Source organism: Hoplias malabaricus, chromosome 11, assembly GCF_029633855.1.
Source record: "Hoplias malabaricus isolate fHopMal1 chromosome 11, fHopMal1.hap1, whole genome shotgun sequence".
In the NCBI taxonomy this organism is placed as follows: domain Eukaryota; kingdom Metazoa; phylum Chordata; class Actinopteri; order Characiformes; family Erythrinidae; genus Hoplias; species Hoplias malabaricus.
Genome location: NC_089810.1, coordinates 4,344,841 through 4,366,715, shown reverse-complemented (window position 1 = coordinate 4,366,715; position 21,875 = coordinate 4,344,841). Strand labels below are relative to the sequence as shown.

The 21,875-nt window shown below is 40.7% G+C and overlaps 1 protein-coding gene across 1 annotated transcript; it reads left to right on the top strand.

Annotated features, from left to right (window-relative positions):
• The first annotated feature begins 14,805 nt into the window (after nt 1-14,805).
• Nucleotides 14,806-20,029, top strand: LOC136709189 (E3 ubiquitin-protein ligase TRIM39-like). The gene is made up of 6 exons (XM_066684254.1): nt 14,806-15,437; nt 17,917-18,012; nt 18,099-18,329; nt 18,430-18,452; nt 18,538-18,656; nt 18,782-20,029. Exons 1-6 carry the CDS (start codon nt 15,039-15,041, stop codon nt 19,291-19,293), a joined length of 1,380 nt encoding a protein of 459 aa, XP_066540351.1. The 5' UTR covers nt 14,806-15,038; the 3' UTR covers nt 19,294-20,029.
• Nucleotides 20,030-21,875: the final 1,846 nt, after the last annotated feature.

Sequence of the window (21,875 nt, the reverse complement as noted above, 5' to 3'; positions counted from 1 at the left end):
AGCACATTTTCTGTTATGAGTCTTACTCTCTGCCCGCTGCTGATTCCTTGGGGCTGTTCACATAGAAACGACAAACACAAGCTTGAACACATTTGAGTGTTTATTTCAAGTCTGAATATTTCCATGGCACCAGTTTTACAAGGGACTATCAGAGAAACAATACTGAAGACCGTTTCCTACAGTACAAAGATGGTTCTGGAATGACGGGGACTCGACGGGAGCCGTGTTTGGCACGTTAACGCGTATATATTCGTAGATCTATTTATATATTCAAGAACTAAACAGTGACCTCCTGTGTCGAGTCTAAAAGGGTGCAGGTCACAGGTGTCACGCAGACGCAGGTGCGCGCACGCAGTCGGGGAGCGTCAGAGGACAGTAGGAGAGAGACGAGCGCGGTGCGGTAACTGAAGGGTGTTACAGTGATGTTGTACTCCTCAGTCTAGCAGCTCCGCTGGGACTCGACTGCTGTTCGTCTGCAAACTGAGAGTCTGTGTGAACAGAGCCGGGGTCAGGGCTTAGCTCCGGTTCTTTACAGTGTGAGGAACACTTGCTCTCAGCTGTAACTCTGAACGAGGTCTGATTCCAGCGAGAGAGAGGCGTACACAGCCAGGGACCAGGTGTACTGCAGGGTTCAATCACAGGACCCTCCTCAGAGCCGTACTCCAGGGTTCTTTATTAAAGGAATGGTTCTACAGAGAACCATGAGAACTTAAAGAGCTCTTTGCATCGTGAAGGGGTTCTTCAGATTGATGGAGATGGTTCTATACAGCGCCTTTTGGAAAAGGGTTCTATACGGCACCAAAACATACAGAAGAAGAACCATTTTTGGTGCCTTATAGAACCCTTCTCTAAAGGTGCTGTATAGAACCATCTCCATCAGTCTGAGGAACCCATTCACAATACAAAGAACCATTTAATCATGAGTAACAGGTTCCTCAAGTGTCCATGGTTCTACAGAGAACCCTTTTCTTTATTAAAGAACTCTTGTAGAACCATTATTTTAGTAAAATGTTTCCTGATGTGAAAATGTAAGGTTATTTACTCTATTTACTCGCTCTCCCAGTTCCTCTGCTGGAGCGGCTCTGACCGAGTTTACAGTGACCCCACCCGACCCCTCCAAACAGAAATCAGGAGGTGTGGCCAGAGAGAGAACATGAGGCACTATATGTAACTTCATTTTGACAGGTCTTTTGGAGCAAGCAGAGCAAGCCCCGCCCCATTTTGGTATGGAAGTCCCGCCCCCTCGTGCATTCAGAAGCATCTATTTGACCGGAAGTCCCGCCCTCGCAACGACCAATCATAAGCGTGTATTTTAATCGAAATTTCCCGCCCTTTCTCCACACACGCGCTGTTTTATAACAGGTACTGCAGTCACGACCTACAACTACCCCAACGGTCACGACACACACACACGCACGCGCCCATAACTAAAATTATAATTTTCTGACTCCAAGTTGTAAATGATTAATAGTGTTTTAGTGATAAAAATTGTTTCAAAATCATTCATTTTCTTCTCCGTTTAAAAAACAGTCTCGGACCCTCGCCCCCAAACATCTTGTTTTCATATGATAAAAATGACATTTGAAGATGTCTTAACGCTGCGCCCCCCGTTTTACGAGTCACCCCCTCCGTGCTGTACGTACGTCAGATTTTACGATCAGTGACTCAGTATTTCTAGAAGTGCGTTGTAGTAATATAAGTATTTCTTACCGTTGAAAATCAACACATTACAGAGCAGATGAGGGCGACGCTGGTTTACATAATCAATGCAGCTCGGACTGGAACAAAGAAGATCAGACACGATGGCTAATATTTTACATGCTCCAAGAAAGTTACCTGCATCATCCCTTAACCGAACGTCTTCACGGATCTCTGAATCAGACACGGGTAAAACGTGGCAATTAAGAAATGGACTGTACTTGGAATTTAAGTTTGATCAAGAGACAGACAGCGTATCATTTTTCAACAGCAACAGAGAGTTGAAGAGATGCCACAGAAATGTTTACACTTCATCAGAACGACTGGAACAGTTTCAGGAACCATTGCTACGAGCTCAACACTAAAATTATGTCCAGTAATTTGTATTCTTCACAACAATTCAACATCCTCATCAAACCTTGGAATTCAACAAGAGCTGTGACATCACACTCTTTTGCTCTCCAAACCGTAAGGAATGTTAAAGGAACGTGTTTTGTCGGCTTGTCAATGTTATACAGTCACAAAAGAAACGCACCTGATACGGGATTTTCTTCACACCATGATTCCTGCGTGAAAATAGAATGGGAAGACTGGACAGAAATAAATAAAGAATGGTTTGAAAACATTGAACATTTGTTTGAAGAATCAGAACTGATTAAAGGTCTGCAGAAATTAAAAATAAGATTAAACCACCATTTTGAATCTGACAACATCTTTCCTTGAGGGGGTGTTGGGTGTAGCGTAGTAACAGTATTTGAGTTAGTTATATTTAATGGTGATTATCACTCATAATAATAATAATAATAATAATAATTATTATTATTATTATTATTACTGAATTTAGATGACAACAATATTAATAATTTATCAGAGATTGAAATACTGTCAACGCTAGGGGTGAATTTTCAGGATTTTCAGACTCAGGAATAGACTCCACACACTGTATTATTTCAAATAGTGGAAATGCTTTATTAAGAGGAATGATAGTAATCTGATAAACATAGTGTAATCATTAAAATCTCACGGAATCAACGCAGGTGAAACCAGTTTGAATTAAATAATTGGCTAGGCTTTATGACTTGTGAATAATAGGTGTTGCTAAATTATTTAATTACTATGTAAATTTATCAAGAAACTTCAGTCGACATCAGCTTCTAAAAATGAGGAATTTTATACTTGTTTACTCTTTGTTGCAACTCAACCAGTCGATGGGTACAGCAGCACATTGAGGTGACAGTAGAGAGGCCCAGCCTGGCTCCTGTCGTTCTTTTCATGGGAGCGTTGAGGCTGGGTCAGCGTAGGAGTCGTCACTTACAAGGCAGGCCTTCCTCTGGCTCGCTGTCCTGAGTGGGAGTCTCCTCCAGAAGGAAGAGGCATCAGAACAAAAGCTTGCTGTTTTCCTCCGATCCTCAGAAGTGATGTCCTCCGAAGTAAAAAACTAATACTAATTTTAAATTTCCAACTAATTTCAGCGGTGGCTCTTATTCTGGCCAAAATAAGTTTCACCTGCTTTGATCAGTCATAAAATTAAACTTTGATTGGGCTACAACAGCGACGAGCACAAAATAAAAGTTGAAAGTTGAAGATTACTGACAGAGCTAATCACCCGTTTTACTCTTTTAACTTCTGTATTGAAATGCTAACTGACACAAGGCGTCCCGTTAGTTCGCATGAAGATCGGTCTTCTAAGAGTCTTTTGGTAGAGTCGGCTCCGTCAGCGTAGAAGAAAAAGCAGAGTAGAGAATCAGAAAAAAAAACGAGAGAAAAAACGAGAGCATTAGAAAAGCAAAACAAGAGACAAGAGAGAGTCCAAAAGCCGAGTGACTCCTTTTTCATAGGTGGCGCGGTCACGCTCACTTGGGAGGTCGCCGTCCTCTGATTGGTTCCTGGGTTTAGGGAGTCCATGTGACCGTCTCAAGTTCCAGAGAAATAAAGATCACTTATGGTTTGGCAAATATAGAACCTCAATGAATTAATATTTCATAAACACTTGAATATAGCATAATGAGTATACTGGAGTATTTTTATCACACACACACACACACATATATATATATATCGAGTATATTATCAACTATTCTAGATGCTAGAGATTAATTCATTTTTCTAAATTGAGACAGGAATCTTTCTTCGTGATTAAAACAGTAATTCACGTCACTCGATTAGTTAGTAGACAGTCACCTGAGAATAACAGAGGATAACATTAATAACACATTGCATAATACATGCTTAGATTCAGCAGAAACACACGCGAGGGAGGAAAGTGATTAGAGTGGCATATTGATTTCGCAAATGTCCACTTGGGGGCACTGTTGGTCCATGCTGTTTGTCTGGTTTGAACTCGACTCGAGAGGTCAACATTAGCCAGTCCCGGGTCCATCTGCTGAATTTTTGATAAGATACACTGTTCGACAGTCCGACGCTGAGGGTGATAAAAATGCTCCGCGGGGGGGTCCTGGGGTCTTCCCCCTGGGTGAGTTTATTTTTCCCATTCCCAAGGCTCTGGTCAGTAATCTTTTGGTTTATTAGTCATCTGGTCATCATAAAGTTTGAAGAGGACCACTCAGTGTCATCCTGGGGGTCACTGAAAAGTGTTCTGCTTAGCCTTCTGACGATCAGATATAGGTGTGTGTGTGTGTGTGGGGTGGGGGTGTGTGGGGGGTAGTCTTTCAGCCCACACACTCTGTGGAATGCAGGTCCCGTCTTCTCCTTGTATATAAAAGAGAATGGAGAGTCAGAGTCTTGATTTTTCATTTCTTGATCTGGATCCATCCTCCACTACATGGGGGAGGTGTCAAAGTACACACCCAAAACAAGCAACACTCTCTCTCTCTCTCTCTCTCTCTCTCTCTGTCTCTCTCTCTCTCTCTCTCTCTCTCTCTCTCAATACAGCGTCAGCTGAAAATGGCTCAGAAAAAAAAAATCTGTACTCTGATCAAAACAGCAACAATACCACTTCAGAACTTTTTCAAACTAATTAATTATACATTTATTTTATGTATGTATTTTTATTTTATTTTATTTTATTTATTCTTTTAAAAAATGTAACCGAATGTTTGTGATTTTTTTTGAAAATTAAGATTTTTATTCGTTTAAAAATATTTAACCAAATGTGGGTGATTTTTTGAAAACTAATAATAAAGTTATTTCTTGTGTCTTAAACAATGTGTGATTTTTGAAAAGTATTAATATAAATTTAATTCATGTGTGTTTTGAAAAATAAAACTTTTGACTCTGTGGTGTTTTGTTTAATTATTAAACTAAGTATATTATTTATCTAACACTTTTATTTTAGGTCCCAAGGTTTCTGAATATAAATCAATAAACTATTGAATTCACACATATTTGACTCATTATTACAAAAATGACGAAGCAGTTAATGAGGCACATCTATTACACGCCCTCAGACCCAGGGTCTTACGGAGGGGTTGAGAGTTTGCAAAGAGCTATTGTTGAGAAAATTGGTAAACGGGTAAACGATGATGAAATTAAAACTTCATTAGCAGCCCAGGATGCATACACTCTCCATAAACCTGTTTCTGTGGAATTTGCCTGTTTTTGTGAAAAACATGGATGAGCAATGATTTAGTGATATGACTAGTTTATCAGAGAATAATGAGAATATGAAATGTATGTTAACTTGTATAGGTATTTTATCTAAATGTGCTTGGGTACGTGTATTACGGAACAAATCAGGAGCTGACGAAGAAAAATAATTTTTTAATAAAAACTTTCAAGGATTAATGAACCAACGCTACACCAACTACCTGTCAGGGCCCTCTCCTCACCCGTGTGTTTACAATTTTTAAAATTACGATTCATAAACAATTTAACATCCTGGTTTGATCTTTTCATCTCATTCCAGGTTTGCTCCCACATCACAGTTACGTTCAGTTTGAAAGTGTTTTGAAAAGTCTGAATTCTGTTCATAGAATTTTGATAAACATCCCCAAAGGATTGTGAACTCTTACTTAGAGGATGTGGAAAAACATACAGCAATGGAATATGTTTAATTTAAAGCACCATGTAAGGTTGAAATTGAAATCTGATTAAGAAGCTACACTCATGTCTCATGTCTGCTCTCCCAGTCCGCCAGCTCACCACACAGTAGCGAGTGAAGCAGGGATTTACCTGAAGAGAAGAGAAAGAGAAGCACCAGTGAGAGCTGGCTTTCACAGTCCACCATCACACCACACACCAGCGGGGGAGAGGAGGCACTCAGCAGGACAGCAGAGCTCATGAAGTTACACATGGAGCAGAAGAAAAAAGAGTTTAATGCTGGAGGTTTTCTGCAGCACTTAACCACATATGAAGCAGTAATAGAGCAACATCCTCGTCTCTTTTCATGCTTTTCAATATTCAGAGTCTCTCCACTCTTCAAGTGCCTCCAGATGCCGTTTTTTGTGGCTCAGCCAGTGACACACAGAGAAAAAGCCTGAGCTACTTAGGGCCAAAAGCCTTAGTTTCTGTCCCCAATTCCAGAGCCAGGGCTGTCTACAAACAAAAGGATGTGTTTTTCTCTGTGGAGGACTATATGGACTTTGACATATATGGAATGAGTAGTGGAATCAGCCATCACACAAATCTTTGTGGGTGGTCACTGTCTCTTGGGAAAGGCAAAACAAACAAAGTGGGGGCCAACATTTTTACAGTGCAGTGAATGAAGGGGTGAGAACAGCACAACACAGCAGGAGTTTAGATTCTTTCCCTGCTCACCTTTACACCGCTGTATATAAGAGGACAGTCCCAGCTTTCATATGGTACCTTCATCTTGTGTTAAATCTTATACAATATGAAAGTTATGAAGTGATGAATGTGTAAATTACAGTCTGAAAGCGTCAGTGGTTTACTGGAGTGTAACAAGTCATTCCCACAGTAAACTGTGACTCAAGTGTCAGTTCACTACTGTATCTCAGTTTGTTCTGTAAATCAGCTACATTTACTCTGTAAACATCCAGACGCCTGGTTCCTATCACCTCCTCAGTAAAGAATTCCTGCTGGATTTCTCTACACTGCACCATTCACACAGAGCCCCTCTCCCTTTGCTGTTTACATCTTAACGACTGGAATAAGGTGAAAGTGTCAAATTACAGATGACCCCTTTAACAGTGAGGGAACAGTGGCACCCAGAAGAAGTGTGCACTAATGAGTTTGAGTTGTGTAAGTGTATGATTTGGGGCAGGACCACAGTGTGAATCAGTGAAGGCACCAATCAGAGCTTGTCATAAGGCCTTTGTGTTGTAGATTCTGAATATCTGCTTTAAATTCCTATAAAGGGTGTAGCATGGTATGATGAATGTGTATTAATTTCTAAAAAGAAATTTGACTTTTTGGGATTTAATTTGCTAAAAGACCTCTTTTCACTCTCAGTCACTCTTCTCATCACACCAGCCTAGATGGGAATTTGAGATAACACCCAGAGAAGAGTCGTAAAGCACACTACAGAGCCCTTTATATGGCACAAGGTCTCCTCTATTGAATGCAAAGAGACACACAGAGTCACCTAATATTCCACTTTCAGTAAATGTCCTCTCACACTTCTGTCAAAACTAAAGGAATCACACATTCCTTAATTTCTAAGTTTTCCTGGTGAACAAGTTCCATATGTGTACGACTGTGTGAAATGAACTCCATTTAGACGATCAAAACAGGTGGAATTAATTTACATGTGTTTAAAATCACCTTTTTATATGAACTTATGTAGGAACCAAGGTAGCCACATACTCTGTGTGTTATTTGGTTAATAATTATGCAAAACATGTTGTTTATCTGAATTCTTGAGTATTCATTCAACAGGAACCTTCCTTGAGTCTTTGTCTTGTCAAGTGTCATAAATTGGGTGCAGGAAACATCCAATCAGGAGCAAGAGATGCTCCAATCAGGCATTCAAGGTGGGTTTCCTAAAATCTGGTTAAAAACCAGTGGTGTGAAAAAACTCACGCAGAACAGGAAGAAAAAAACAAGAAGAAAAGAACAAGAAGAAATGTAGGTGCAAGTTTTTTTCAGTTAGTTAGATTTCAGGGAGAATTCTCAGTTAAAGAAGAGCCCTCAGTTCAGAGTCCAGCTCTTCATCTCTCTTCAGGCTTCTTCTGAAGCTTTCCAGACTCTTTTATGGCTCTCTCTTAAACAGTCTTGGACTCAAGCAGGGTCCAGAGAGAGCAAACCCAGAACATAAAAAGAAAATGTAGAGAGAGAAGGAAAGAGGAGAGGTTGAATGAAGGAGAAGGGTGAATCTGCTTCCAGCCCGGAAGCTCAGCTAAGAGAGCCCAGAAATTCCAACCTGAAGTGTTATATTTATTTCTAGTAGAAAAGCTATAGTTAAGGAAAGCTATAGTTTAAATCCAGAAAAGCTCAATGCCACGTCCAGAGCATGAAAGAGACCTCAGACCTCTGACCCTCAAAGTAGTGACAAGAGCTTCAGGATCAGTGACAAAGAAGAAGGCCACATGTTCCATCAGAATTATCTTCTGAGCAAAGGCCCAGGAGAGAACTGCATTGATGTGTCTCTCACAAGACGCAGATCAGTGATGATGGAGAATCCCCACAGAGACCTTCAGAATGCCACCAGCTCAGAGGGAGTGGTCTCTATATCTAAGACCGTATTGAAATGGGAGAAGATTGCTGCTGCAATGCTACAAGGCCTGTGTCTGCAATGCTCCAGAAATTGGTTATTTATTTGTGTGTGTGCACCTTTCTTGTACAGAATTATTACTTTTAGGTCAGATTCCATTTCACAGCCAAGAACCTACAGCCAGTTGTGATGGAATTTGTTTATTGAAATGATTCAGCAATAACCATGTATGCTTGTGTAAAAGAAAGGTTTATTCCTCAGTTCTCTGTGTGAACAGCAGACTTATGTGTTTCAAATAACAGCATATCGACACCTTCCGTTCAATCAACTCCTTTTGTCTCCGGGCCACAGAGAGGAGATAACCAAAACCAACTGGGTAGAGGGGGATGCACAGAATGCATCGAGAAAGGGGATTGATATGTAAAAAAGCGAACAAATGAGAGCTACAAAGGGCGCCCTGGTAATCATGGTGGGGGAATTACAGGCATAAAAGACTCTGATTCAATGAGCGTAATTCATTTATAATAATTAATTCTCGCTAATTATGCTGTATTATATGTAAAGTCTTACTTGTCCAAGCTAAAATCATACAGGTAAAAACACTACATATTATTTAAAGGCTCTTAAAGGAGCTTAACAAAATGAATTAAATAATTAATTATTAATCAAATAAAAAATTAAATATCACCAACTCCACTACAAACAATGGTTTGGACTAAACAATGTTATTATGCTTTTACTTCTTTTAAGTCTCTTCTTTGTAGTTCTCTGGCCCTAAAGGCTCCTGACTTTTCAAAGCGCTTCAAACTAGAGGCTAATGCAAGTGCATCTGGAGCTGGGGCTGTTTTCCTGCCAGAAGATTGTCAAGGTGTTGATCATTTGAGCAACTTTTTAAATAATTTAACACATATCCAGACTGTTATAGTGCAATCAAAAAGAGGCCTTAGCTCTTTTACTGGCTTTGTAACATTTCAAAGTTTAGTTAGGTTCTAACATTCTGCCTGTAGTTGTCTACACACACCATAAACCATTAGTATTTTATCTCAAATGTTATGGTGCTTTGTTTCCAACATGGCCACTGTGTGTTCCTGGTTCTCAGTTTGTTTGTTTCAAGGTTATTTGTTCCTATAGTTGTTTCTATATGTTTCAGCTCAGCTGGTGATAAACTGTGTTTGTGCAGTTGGGGTGGATGCTATCTTGATATTGTGGGTTAGTTTACTGTTTTGTATGAATCCTCTATGGAGATAAAAAGGCTTTGTTTTGTTTACTGTTTGTTTACTCCCTGTTTGCTTTAGTTAGGGAGTTATTGTTTCCTGTATTTTGGTTCTCTTTTGTTTGGTAGGTAAGTTAGTTTTTTAGCTATATGTTATCTTTGTTTGTTTGTTGTTTTCTCCTTCTCTTCCCGACACTCCTTTCCTTCCAGCTGAGGTTGTAATCCGTAGACTGATAGAGTGATAGAGCATTTGAATGGTCCACAGCTGTGTGGTCACACATTAAAAACATGACTTATGTCCAATTTCTGAAAATACACTACCATTTTTTAACATTCTTCTCGGGGCAGAAACTGTGGTTAACTGTTCACCCTAAACATACCCTAGCCCTAGCCCAGTAAGAAACACAGATTAAAGAAAATAGAGGACTGTATAAAAGACGTGAAAGGCTGGATGTTGCGTACCTTCCTCCTTCTAAACAGAAACAAAACATAGGTCCTATTTCTGGATCCAAAATTGGCAAGAAATAAATAATCATATTTAATTTTAAGCCCTGTGAAGTACTGGCGCCCCCTCCAGGGTGTATTCCTGCCTTGCACCCAATGATTCCAGGTAGGCTCTGGACCCACCGTGACCCTGAACTGGATAATTGGTTATAGATAATGCATGAATGAATGAATTTAATCTTAAATCTCGCTGACTTTCCAGTTAAACATGGTTCAGCAGCAAAAAATATTTGTGTCGTAATTGACTTGGATTTATTATTCAATCAACACATAGGCAGTAATCACTAGGACAGCTTGTTTACATCTTCACAACATTGCCATGATTAGGAATGCCTTCTCCCTGCAGGACACAGAAACATGCCTTTATTACTTCAAGGCTTGACTATTGTAACACACTACTGTCAGGACGCACCAGCAGAGATTTAAGTAAACGACCACTAGTTCAAAATGCTTCAGCCAGGGTCCTTGATTATTATCAGTAGATTGACCAGAGGAGGGTAGGTCCCCAGTGTGAGCCTTGGTTCCTCCCAAGGTTTCTTCCTCAGCTCTGAGGGAGTGTTTAATTTCCACTGTCGCCCCCGGCCTCTGTCACCTGGGGGATTTTTACATTCTTTACATTTTTACATTTCATGTCAGAACTTTGTCTTTACTGGAATTCTGTGAAGCTGCTTTGTGACAACATCAGCTGTAAAAAGCGCTATACAAATAAATTTGATTTGATTTGATGATTTAAGACAAATTAGGCAAGAAAAAATGTGCCATAATAGACTATGGCCTGGAATTTCCCACTCTGGCTGCTGAAGGTAGCTGGAATGAACCTGCGCTCATAGTAGCATTTCATAAAGGTGATATTGTGTCTAATTTGGCTTGTAAAGATGAAGATCTCGGACCTGAAGCTTTAATAAACCTAGTTATCTGCATCGATAATTTATTGCACAGTCACTCTCTACATTGTTGCTCAAGACTAATTCTCACAGTTATTGGGACATCTGAGGAAGAGACAGAAACAATGAGGTGTGATTCATTTCGTTTTTTTTTCTGACAGAGCAGCAAAGGAGGCAAAAAAGGTTTCTTAGCCTCTACTACAGGGAGTCAGGAAATCACATTCAGAACTGGTCCATTTGTCACAAGGCAATCAGGCTGTTTTTGGGTAAAAGCACCTGGAAAGAGATCCATGCACTAATGCTGTGCATAATATGGCAGGCCATATGACTCATAAATCAGTGCTGATACCAATACAAGTATCCCACCACCATGTTTCTGTCTCTTTCAGTCTTAATTGATTCTGCATTTGAAGGAAACTTCATTTTGAGGAGAATACTCCAGAGGCTACAAGCCCTGACTAGATGCTGTGTATTGCACTTACTATGTTTAGTTCTTTATAGGTATCAGCACTGGCCCTTTACTGGCAGTCCTCAAGCTCAAAGGAGATTGAACTGGAACCTATTTGTACTAGCTAGGATAAACGTTCTGTTTGAAGACTAAGTACTTTTGTGAGTCGCTCTGGATAAGAGCATCTGCTAAATGCTAAATGCATCCCAGTGAGTGTTTCAGCTCTAGATGGTGATCCAGTGGAAAAACAGATTAGTCACACAATAACAACCCATTCAAATGGAGGCCAGCTTTCTGCACAATGAACTCATAGAGTAATTAAAATGAGCCACAATATTCACTAAATTAGACCAAACTCCCTACAGCTTGGTTAGAATTAAAAAGAGAAATGAATGGAAGACTATAAGTATAGAGTGATGCCCTTTGGCTTCACTAACGCCCCCTCTGTATTCCAAGTATTAATAAATAATGTGCTCAGGGATTTTTTACAGGACATTTTATCATTGATAATATAAAATATATCTTGATTTACTCACCTGATATTGAGACACTGGTTAACTGTCAGAGTTGTTTTTAACACATTTGCCAAATGTCTACCTCTAATCTAGAAATGTTCCTCAAGAAATACACAGTATTAAGTTGTTGATTAACACCATGAACACTGTTAGACCATTTTATTCTTCATCAGAATATTAAGACAATAGTCATAATGATTTTTTATAGGACTATGTCATTATTCTTACTAAAAAAAATAATTAATATTTATATAGTTAATACTAGGTGAATAAACCATGTGCCACTGGTGCTGATGATGAACTCTGAGCAGGTTTACAAAGCTGTGATAGGTGAAGTGAACCAAACCATCCGACCTACAAGAGTTTAGTTTGGGGGCGCTGCTCATGATGTGACTGGCAGCAGGTGTGTGTGTGTGTGTGTGAGAGAGAGCTGGCTGTGTGCTGGCATGTCTTGTGGCAAACTTTTTTAAGCTTTGTTCATTTTTTATTGGAACGGAACAGTATTTAAATGGAGGAACTTAACGTGATATTGATTGAACTATTTACGGATTGCACTGCGTTCTTTTGGTGATTCTATGCTTGATTCTGGTGGCAGTGGGTCTTCTGAACCATGAACAGCTGAGCAAGCCAGTTCGGCTGCAATACAGCCGGGAGTTTTTTCTGGGGCTAAACTCACCGACTGGTGTTCAGGACCACAGTGTGCCACAGTGTATTATGTTGCCGAGACTGTGGGAAAACCAGCAAGTTTTTCACCAAAGAAGCAGAGGGAGCGAGGGAAGCAGGGAGGGTTACGTGAGAGACTGAAAAAGTGGACACGGACTACACGATTTGCCCTACCGTCGATCCTTCTGGCCAATGTTCAGTCATTATGGAATAAAATCTATGAATTGCGTGCCAATGTGCATTTTTTGGGACGCCTGTGTGTTGGCCTTTTCAGAAACATAGCTGACTGAAAGAGACTCAGACTCTGATTTGTCAATAGTGGGATTCAGTGAACCGATTCGCTTTGACAGAGACTGTGAATCCACTGGGAAGAAGCAAGGGGGCGGAGTTTGTCTCTATATAAACCGGCGGTGGTGTAAAACTATACTAGTGAGAGAACGCATTTGCACTAAGGACATTGAACTGTTATGTTTCACTGCGTCCAATGTATTTGCCAAGAGAATTTCCATAATCTTTTTAACAGTTGTTTACGTCCATCCTAAAGCTGTTGGTAATGTAGCAACTGATGTAATTTAGAGGGTAGTACAGAAGTTGCAGTCAATATCTCCTGAGGCTCCTAATTTTATTTTGGGGGATTTTAATAATATTTCATTAAAGCCCAAATTAAAGACTTTTTATCTGTGTGTTACGTGTCCTACTCGTAGACAGAGGACATTGGACTTGTGTTATGGTTCAATTAAGGATGCGTGGTGTTGAAAGGTGGTTTCTCATGTACAGATTGGGATGTGTTTTTAGATTCATTTAAGGATATTAATGAGCTGACAGAAGTGGTTAGTGATTACGTGGCTTTTTGTGAAGAAAGTGTTCTACCAGTGAAACAAATAAGAGTATATCCTAACAATAAGCCATAGATTACAAAAGAGTTGTGAGCTCTTATGAACAAAAAGTATTTAGCCTTTAAACAGGGAACGAGATTAGAACAAATCGAGATGTGTAAACTGGTACAGAGAGAAATTAGAGTTGCTAAAAGAAGGTATAAGGATAGAATAGAAATGGAATTGCAAAAGAATAATATAGTATCTATGTGGAAGGGTTTGAACATGATGGCGGGTGTTGTTGGTAAAGCAGGAAGACGTATTTTACTGGATAGTGGTACAAGTGATCGAGAGTTGGCTAATGATTTTAATAGGTTTTATTTAAGATTTGTAGACGAGGATCTCAAAGATGAGACAGAGGAGCAGAAAATTACATTTAGAGCGGAAGGTCAAGTGTTTTTAATGTGTCAAGTGTAGAAAGGGTGTTCCAACAGACTAAAATAAGAAAGAGTTCAGGTCCAGATAAAATTGGGGGTAAATTGTTACGTTTCTGTGTAAAGGAATTTTTAAAATATTTTTAAGCAGTCCTTGATATTACAATGTGTGCCTAGTTTAAGGAAGCAATCAATAAGTATTCCACTACCTAAGGTGCCTAAGCCTTCAGACTTTGGTGATTTTAGACCTGTGGCTTTAACATCTTTAGTGATGAAAGCTTTTGAGTGATTTATTAAGAGAGAAATAGAAGCAAAGACAGAGAGACACTTAGATCCACTGCAGTTTGCAGACAGGGTAAACAGCTTGTTATCAGTGAGGTGTTAGTTGTAGCTGGTTGCTGATCGGACCATAAACGGACACAGCAAACCTAGTGGTTAGGAGTAGGATTTAAATGTTCAACAGGACAATTGATGATAACAGGAATGTTGTGGTTGCAGGTAGGAAGAGTGTGGGGTGGGCCCTATGTGAAACTCTAATGAATTAGCATCTCATATTTTACATCTGATCCTTTGTATAATTACAGTTGATAAATGATAGAATATTTGGTTAAAAACATTCAGTAATGTCTCCTACAGGGTTAAAGGGTTAAATGTGTTGTATCTCCTGGTGCACGCTGCCTGTTTTAGGGTTACAGTTAGTAGAGATTAATATCTAGAGGGGGATTGTCGTCTTGCCCCCAACAATGTCACTGAAAGCCCACAGTAGTGATGTTAGTACCAGCCTCAGTCTCTGTCTGTTTACTCCTTCCACCTTTGGAGAACCAGGTTATAACAGCTGCACAGGTCCAGAGTGACAGACAGACTGAACATTTCAGTGTTTCTATGGAACAAACAATAAGACAAAACAGTAATCAATCAATTCCCTGCTAAATATTTCTATAATCAATTATTATACTATTATTCAATGTGGTTGATTACTTGTTGCAGTGTGAGAGGAATGTGAGCAATGATCTTCCTTGTGTAAAGCTCCTCCTACTAAGGAAGTGCTGAGTGTGAGGCGTCTCCCGTCCTGTACAGACAGACTGCACTGTGCTCAGGTGAGTCTAGTTTTATAAAGAGATTTATGGAGAATTCTGAGGCACATTTTCAGTTCTGAAACAAACTGGTGACTAACTGCAGCTGGAAAGACTCCTGTTTAACCTCAAACTCATCTGAACACAGAGTGGGGTTATTTCCACTGAACTGAAAGTGAAAGAGTGAGAGTTCTGACTGAAGGAACCACAGCTGAAGAAAATGGCTTCCAAACCTTTCTCAGAGGAGGATTTCTCGTGTCCTGTGTGCTGTGATATCTTCAAGGATCCTGTTCTTCTGCGCTGTAGTCACAGTGTGTGTAAAGTCTGTCTGCAGAGGTTCTGGGAAACCAAAGGATCCAGAGAGTGTCCAGTTTGTAGAAGAAGATCTTCAATGGAGAATCCTTTAAACCTGGCTTTAAAGAACCTGTGTGAGAGTTATTTACAAGAGAGAAGTCAGAGAGCTTCAGCAGGGTCTGAAACACTCTGCAGTCTGCACAGTGAGAAACTCAAACTCTTCTGTCTGGACGATCAGCAGCCGGTGTGTGTGGTGTGTGAAAAATCCAGAAAACACACCAACCACAAGCTCTGCCCCGTGGATGAAGCTGTTACAGACTGCAAGGTAAACACACTGTGTATATGAATGGATTTGAAGATGAAAAGTCAGGTTATTGTTCATAAGAGTGTGTTATTAAACAACACATGAGAGGGAGTGCTATAATGTGAGATATTGAAGCTGGTGCACTGTGGCCATAGCCCTGAGGTGAATATCACTCACCAGAGCCAATGTCTCATGTAACAGCACAAACCCCTAGTGTTTTACTGTGATTATTCCACACTTCTGAGGACAGATTATTATTACTTTCTGTTTACTATAAAGAGGTGGTGGTGGTGGGGGGGGGGGGGGGGGTGTCTGATCGCCCTTTTCCACCAACCTGTAACTCACTGGGTTCAAGTTCACACTCCTCATTTTAAGAGGTTCTGAGCATCACAATCAAAATGCACAGGTTTCAGAACCAGAATTATCTGTTCCCACCTGGTACCAAAGAATAGTAGCTACTTGAACACAAACCATGACAACATCCATCAACGTGTGGAGCTCAAGAAAGAGCACAGAGGAGAGTGAGTGTGTAGCTGTGCTGGGCGGTACACTGGTTCACACTGAAAACCATTTTTATTTTTGTTATGATATGAATGTTTCATACAGAGGCCACACCTCTTTAAAAAGCCTAACCATGTCCAGAACACAGCGCGGTGGTAAAATGTTTCACAGGGGACGTTTTTCATTGCTGCACCACTAAACACCTATGGAACAGAGCGCTAGTGTTAGTGCAGTTGTTGATCGCGGTGAAAAGGACAGGGGAAATTCTGAACCAGAAGTTGTACCAGACGTTGAAGCAGTAGATAATGACCCAGAAGAACTTTTACAGAAAAAAGGAGCCGTGTCTGTTGTCTGGAGGTGCTTTGGGTTTAAAAGATCAGACGTGGACCAAACAAACACTTACTTACTGCTGTGGAGCTGAAGTATCAGTAGTGGTGTTAATCCTGGGAGTTGTACATTGTTGCTATTTATGATTATTGTTATTATTTATTTGTTTAAATATTGTTATTTAATGAATATATTTGGGACTTCTTCAGTGCAATACAACCATTGACAAGCCCTGGCTACTTTATATCTAAATACCTCTTATTTGTTTAAAAATGTTGTAAATTAATGAAGGTAAAGTTTATAAAACAACAATAAACTGGTGAGAGGTTGATAACATTAACAGAGTGAAGCTGGTTACAGAAGTTGTGAACATTAGCCTATAGTTTTGAAGTAGTCTGAAAAATGTGTTCAATAAAAGGTTCTACATTTTCACTGTAACTCTCCTGCCACAGGATCCTTCACTAATTTAGTGCCACCCTCTGAAAACTGATGATGACTGTGGGGCCGTACAAACCTGTATTACATGTAAAACTAATGTGGAAATGTTTATTTTGTACAATGTACAATTCTCATGACGGTGGAGTAGGGTGCTCTTAACCACTCTACTGCAGAAATTCCTCTCACAATCAATGAGGTTAACACGTCATGAACAGGGGAAAACACGTCAAATACCGTGACACCGATATAATATTGAATCATACTGTGATATAGAGTTTTGATCATACGCCCAGCGCTAGTGTGCAGGGAACCTTTCTGATTTGGAAACGAGAAAATCACATAGAAATAAAAACAGGGAGTGGCTTTTTTACGTTTCCCCACTGCTCTCTTTCAAAAGCTGAGCAGGAACTCTTTTACTTTGCAGAATGTTGATTAAAAACTATTGTATTTTCCTTCATCTTAAACCTAACAGTAAACAGTGAGAACAGAACTGTGGTGTAATCGCAGTAGGATCATGCTGTAACATAAGATACTGGCGCCGGTGACTGATCTTCAACACTCTGCCTGTGCCCTTGTGTCTATCACTCTCTCTTGTGTTTTATTGCTCACTTCTCTTTATTACTACACCATGAAGTTCATGAGTCCACCTGAAGATCTATTTCTGTGAGAGAGCTGTTATTACAGTGTAGTAGATATAACACAGTGGGGTACATTGTGCTGTTCAGATTATATTCAGATTATTTCCATTTGAAATATGAACCCAAAGCCTGAGGAGTTTAAACAGGAAGAGAGTAAGGGCACATTCTCCTTCACACGCTGTAACCAACAAATACATCTTAGGAATGTTGTGCTTTAGCGGTTCTACCGCTCCAGTTCTGCAGAGACTATGAAGATGGAGTCAGGAGTTTTCTTTACAGTGACTTTCAGTAAATTTACAGCTACTAATATCACACCCTTTTCTGTGGATGATGGCCCTTGTTCTTAAAAGTGACCAATGACTGAACACACTTTTAGAATCAGTGTAAATCAGTGTGGTCAGATATGAGCTCTTATTTACACAGCTCTGATCAATAAGGGCTGATCACTCTGATCAATGAGATTTGATCACAGAATGTCTGTTTAAATCATCTGGAGATAAAATAACACACAGTGAACACTGTCTCACAGCGACTGATTCCTGTTGATGGAGAAATATTAACACAGTCTTTATCCAGTGTGTGTTGATTTGTTTCAGGAGGAGCTCAAGTCTGCTCTGAAGCCCCTGCAGGAGAAACTGGATCTGTTTAAAAAGTGTAAACTGAACTGGGATCAGACTGCAGAACATATAAAGGTGAGAATCAAACACTACAGAGATTACAATGGTCAACATCATCACATCATCAATCCTCTCTCACTCCATCTCCTCCTTGACTCCAGACTCAGGCTCGGCTCACAGAGAGGCAGATTAAGGAGGAGTTTGAGGAGCTCCACCAGTTTCTCCGAGATGAAGAGGCAGCCAGGATCGCTGCACTGAGGGAGGAAGAGGAGCAGAAGAGTCAGAGGATGAAGGAGAAGATCGAGAAGATCAGCAGAGAGATCTCGTCCCTTTCAGACACGGTCAGAGCCGTAGAAGAGCAGATGAGCGCTGAGGACGTCTCCTTCTTACAGGTGAGGACACTTTAGTCAGGGTTTGTCCACAGACGTTATTCTCTATTTCTTTCTGATTAAAATGACCACAGTGACCCACACTGGCCTCATTGTTTTACAGAAGTACAAGTCCACTCTGGAGAGGTGAGTGCTGTGTCTCCTGTCTCTCTCTTTTCTGTGGTCCTGAACTCAAAGCCACAGCAGCACTGACTCCTGAATGTTCTTCCAGAGCTCAGTGCACACTGCAGGATCCAGAGAGGCTTTCAGGAGCACTGCTCCATGTGAGCAACCACCTGAGCAACCTGAAGTTCACCATCTGGGAGAAGATGCAGAAGATCATCAGATTTAGTGAGTCTCACCGTGTGTGTGTGTGTGTGTGTGTGTGTTTAACTTTATGTAAATACTGTGTGTGTTTGTGTGTGTGTGTGTGTGTGTGTGTGTGTGTGTGTGTGTGTGTGTGTGTTTGTCTCCAGCTCCAGTGACTCTGGACCCCAACACTGCTCATCCTGGTCTCACTGTGTCTGATGATCTGACCAGTGTGAGACGCAGTGAGAGACAGCAGCTCCCTGATCTTCCAGAGAGATTTCATGAATATGAGTGTGTCCTGGGCTCTGAGGGGTTAAACTCAGGAACACACTGCTGGAAGATTGATGTTGGAGACAATACACTCTGGGCTGTGGGAGTGATGACAGAGTCAGCTCAGAGGAAGGGAAACATATTCTCCAGGAGTGGAGTGTGGTATGTGGCGTATTTCAATGGTAAATACTGGGTTCAGCCAACACCACAGACATCTACTGCCCTCTCAGCGTCACAGAAGGTGCAGAGGGTCAGAGTGAAGCTGGACTGGGACGGAGGAAAACTCTCATTCACTGATCCTCTCACTAACACACACTTACACACTTTCACACACACATTCACTGAGAGTCTTCTGCCGTTCTTTGGTGTTTGCGGTGAAGAGTCTCCTCTGAAGGTGCTCCCAGTGTAGAGCTCTGTCAGACTGAATCAGTTCAGTTAGAGTCACTTCATTAAAGAAACACAGCAGCAGCTGAAATCAATGCTGTGACGAAGACTACGCCCTGAACACTGTGCAGTTTCTGTCTGAGCTTCTCAGTTACTTTGTTAAATAAAGAGAAATAAATCTGTGGAGTGTGTGATCAGTGAGTGTGGATTTCTTTTTACTCCATCCTTGGAGTTTCACTTGAAGTCGACGCACCAGAGACGACCCTGAGTCCTGCATTTTGTGGGTAAAAGCACACCTCGTTTTCTCAGCTTTATAACTCAGGAATGTCTGAACACATCGGTGTAATCCACACATCGTTAGAAACGGCAGATTCTACAGTTTCTAAAAACAGCCCTGTCATCACCTCTGGGAGTAATCCAGTGTGAAACACACCTACAAATACCCTCTCCCTCTCCTGCAGAACTCCTTTTTATCCTCAAACACATCAATGGAGTTTATTCTCAGTCACAGGCCGCTCACACTCACACACTCTGTGTCTATGAAGACACGCTGTTGGAGCACGTGGAGAAGCCTGGCATTTTCCTGTTGAAATAACCCTGGACCATGGAAAGGATTTTATGAACCCTCTCAGGGAGAAATAGACACAGGGCCCTGCTGCTGACATCCTTCACAATAAAGTGAGGACTGTTAAAAATGGTGTCAAACAGTGCTCCATTACTTTGAATAAGGCGCTAAATTAAAGCTTAGACTGCCTCTTGTGGCCGATGTAAGGTATCGCATGATTTATGTCATTTACTTTTGGTTGAGGCTCTGTCCAAATAAGATCCACATTTATAGGTTTATGGGGCGGCACGGTGGTGCAGCAGGTAGTGTCGCAGTCACACAGCTCCAGGGGCCTGGAGGTTGTGGGTTCGATTCCCACTCCGGGTGACTGTCTGTGAGGAGTTGGTGTGTTCTCCCCGTGTCCGCGTGGGTTTCCTCTGGGTGCTCCGGTTTCCTCCCACAGTCCAAAAACACACGTTGCAGGTGGATTGGCGACTCGAAAGTGTCCGTAGGTGTGAGTGAATGTGTGTATGTCTGTGTTGCCCTGTGAAGGACTGGCGTCCCCTCCAGGGTGTATTCCCGCCTTGCGCCCAATGATTCCAGGTAGGCTCTGGACCCCCCGCGACCCTAAATTGGATAAGCGGTTACAGATAATGGATGGATGGATTTATAGGTTTATTTAATTACTGATAAATATTGTGAATTATATTTGACAGGAAGATTGTAGACAGACAATAAGGGCTTGCTAATTTCAGGAGAATCTCAGGAATTCAGTGATGCCTGGTTTATACAACCTCTATAACCACAGACATGTTTTAGTTCAAGTGAAAAATATTTATTTCAATTTAGAAATCAACGGTTATATTTCATCCAGTGAATAGAAATCTAAACACTTGACTGTTTAACCCTTCACCGATTCATAATCCTGAGACCTGGCCTTTCATTTACTGCATCATTTATTCTTTATATTATTTCTACAAATGAACAATGTTCATATTCTTTCATATTTCTTTCTTTTATTATTGAGCACATGGTGTTTTTGAGACAGATTCCTCATTAGTGTTAATTACACCACTCCAGTGGAGAGAGGACAGTCCCAGCTTTCATATGGTACCTTCATCTTGTATTAAATCTTATACAATACGAAAGTTATGAAGTGGTGAATGTGTAAATTACAGTCTGAAAGCGTCAGTGGTTTACTGGAGTGTAACAAGTCATTCCCACAGTAAACTGTGACTCAAGTGTCAGTTCACTACTGTATCTCAGTTTGTTCTGTAAATCAGCTACATTTACTCTGTAAACATCCAGACGCCTGGTTCCTATCACCTCCTCAGTAAAGTTTTCCTGCTGGATTTCTCTACACTGCACCATTCACACAGAACCCCTCTACATTACTGTTTACATCTTAACGACTGGAATAAGGTGAAAGTGTCAAATTACAGATGACCCCTTTAACAGTGAGGGTACAGTGGCACCCAGAAGAAGTGTGCACTAATGAGTTTGAGTTGTGTAAGTGTATGATTTGGGGCAGGACCACAGTGTGAATCAGTGAAGGCACCAATCAGAGCTTGTCATAAGGCCTTTGTGTTGTAGATTCTGAATATCTGCTTTAAATGCCTATAAAGGGTGTAGCATGGTATGATGAATGTGTATTAATTTCTAAGAAGAAATTTGACTTTTTGGGACTTCATTTGCTGAAAGACCTCTTTTCTCTCTCAGTCACTCTTCTCATCACACCAGCCTAGATGGGAATTTGAGATAACACCCAGAGAAGAGTCGTAAAGCACACTACAGGGCCCTTTATATGGCACAAGGTCTCCTCTATTGAATGCAAAGAGACACACAGAGTCACCTAATATTCCACTTTCAGTAAATGTCCTCTCACACTTCTGTCAAAACTAAAGGAATCACACATTCCTTAATTTCTAAGTGTTCCTGGTGAAGAAGTTCCATATGTGTACGACTGTGTGAAATGAACTCCATTTAGACGATCAAAACAGGTGGAATTAATTTACATGTGTTTAAAATCACCTTTTTACATGAACTTATGTAGGAACCAAGGT

Excerpts from the sequence above, each read along its gene's own strand:
- LOC136709189 (XM_066684254.1), top strand. The coding sequence starts at position 15,039 with ATGGCTTCCAAACCTTTCTCAGAGGAGGATTTCTCGTGTCCTGTGTGC. Across the intron at positions 15,438-17,916 it reads AAGCTGTTACAGACTGCAAG|GAGGAGCTCAAGTCTGCTCT; the intron begins GTAAACACACTG and ends GATTTGTTTCAG. Across the intron at positions 18,657-18,781 it reads GCAGAAGATCATCAGATTTA|CTCCAGTGACTCTGGACCCC; the intron begins GTGAGTCTCACC and ends GTTTGTCTCCAG.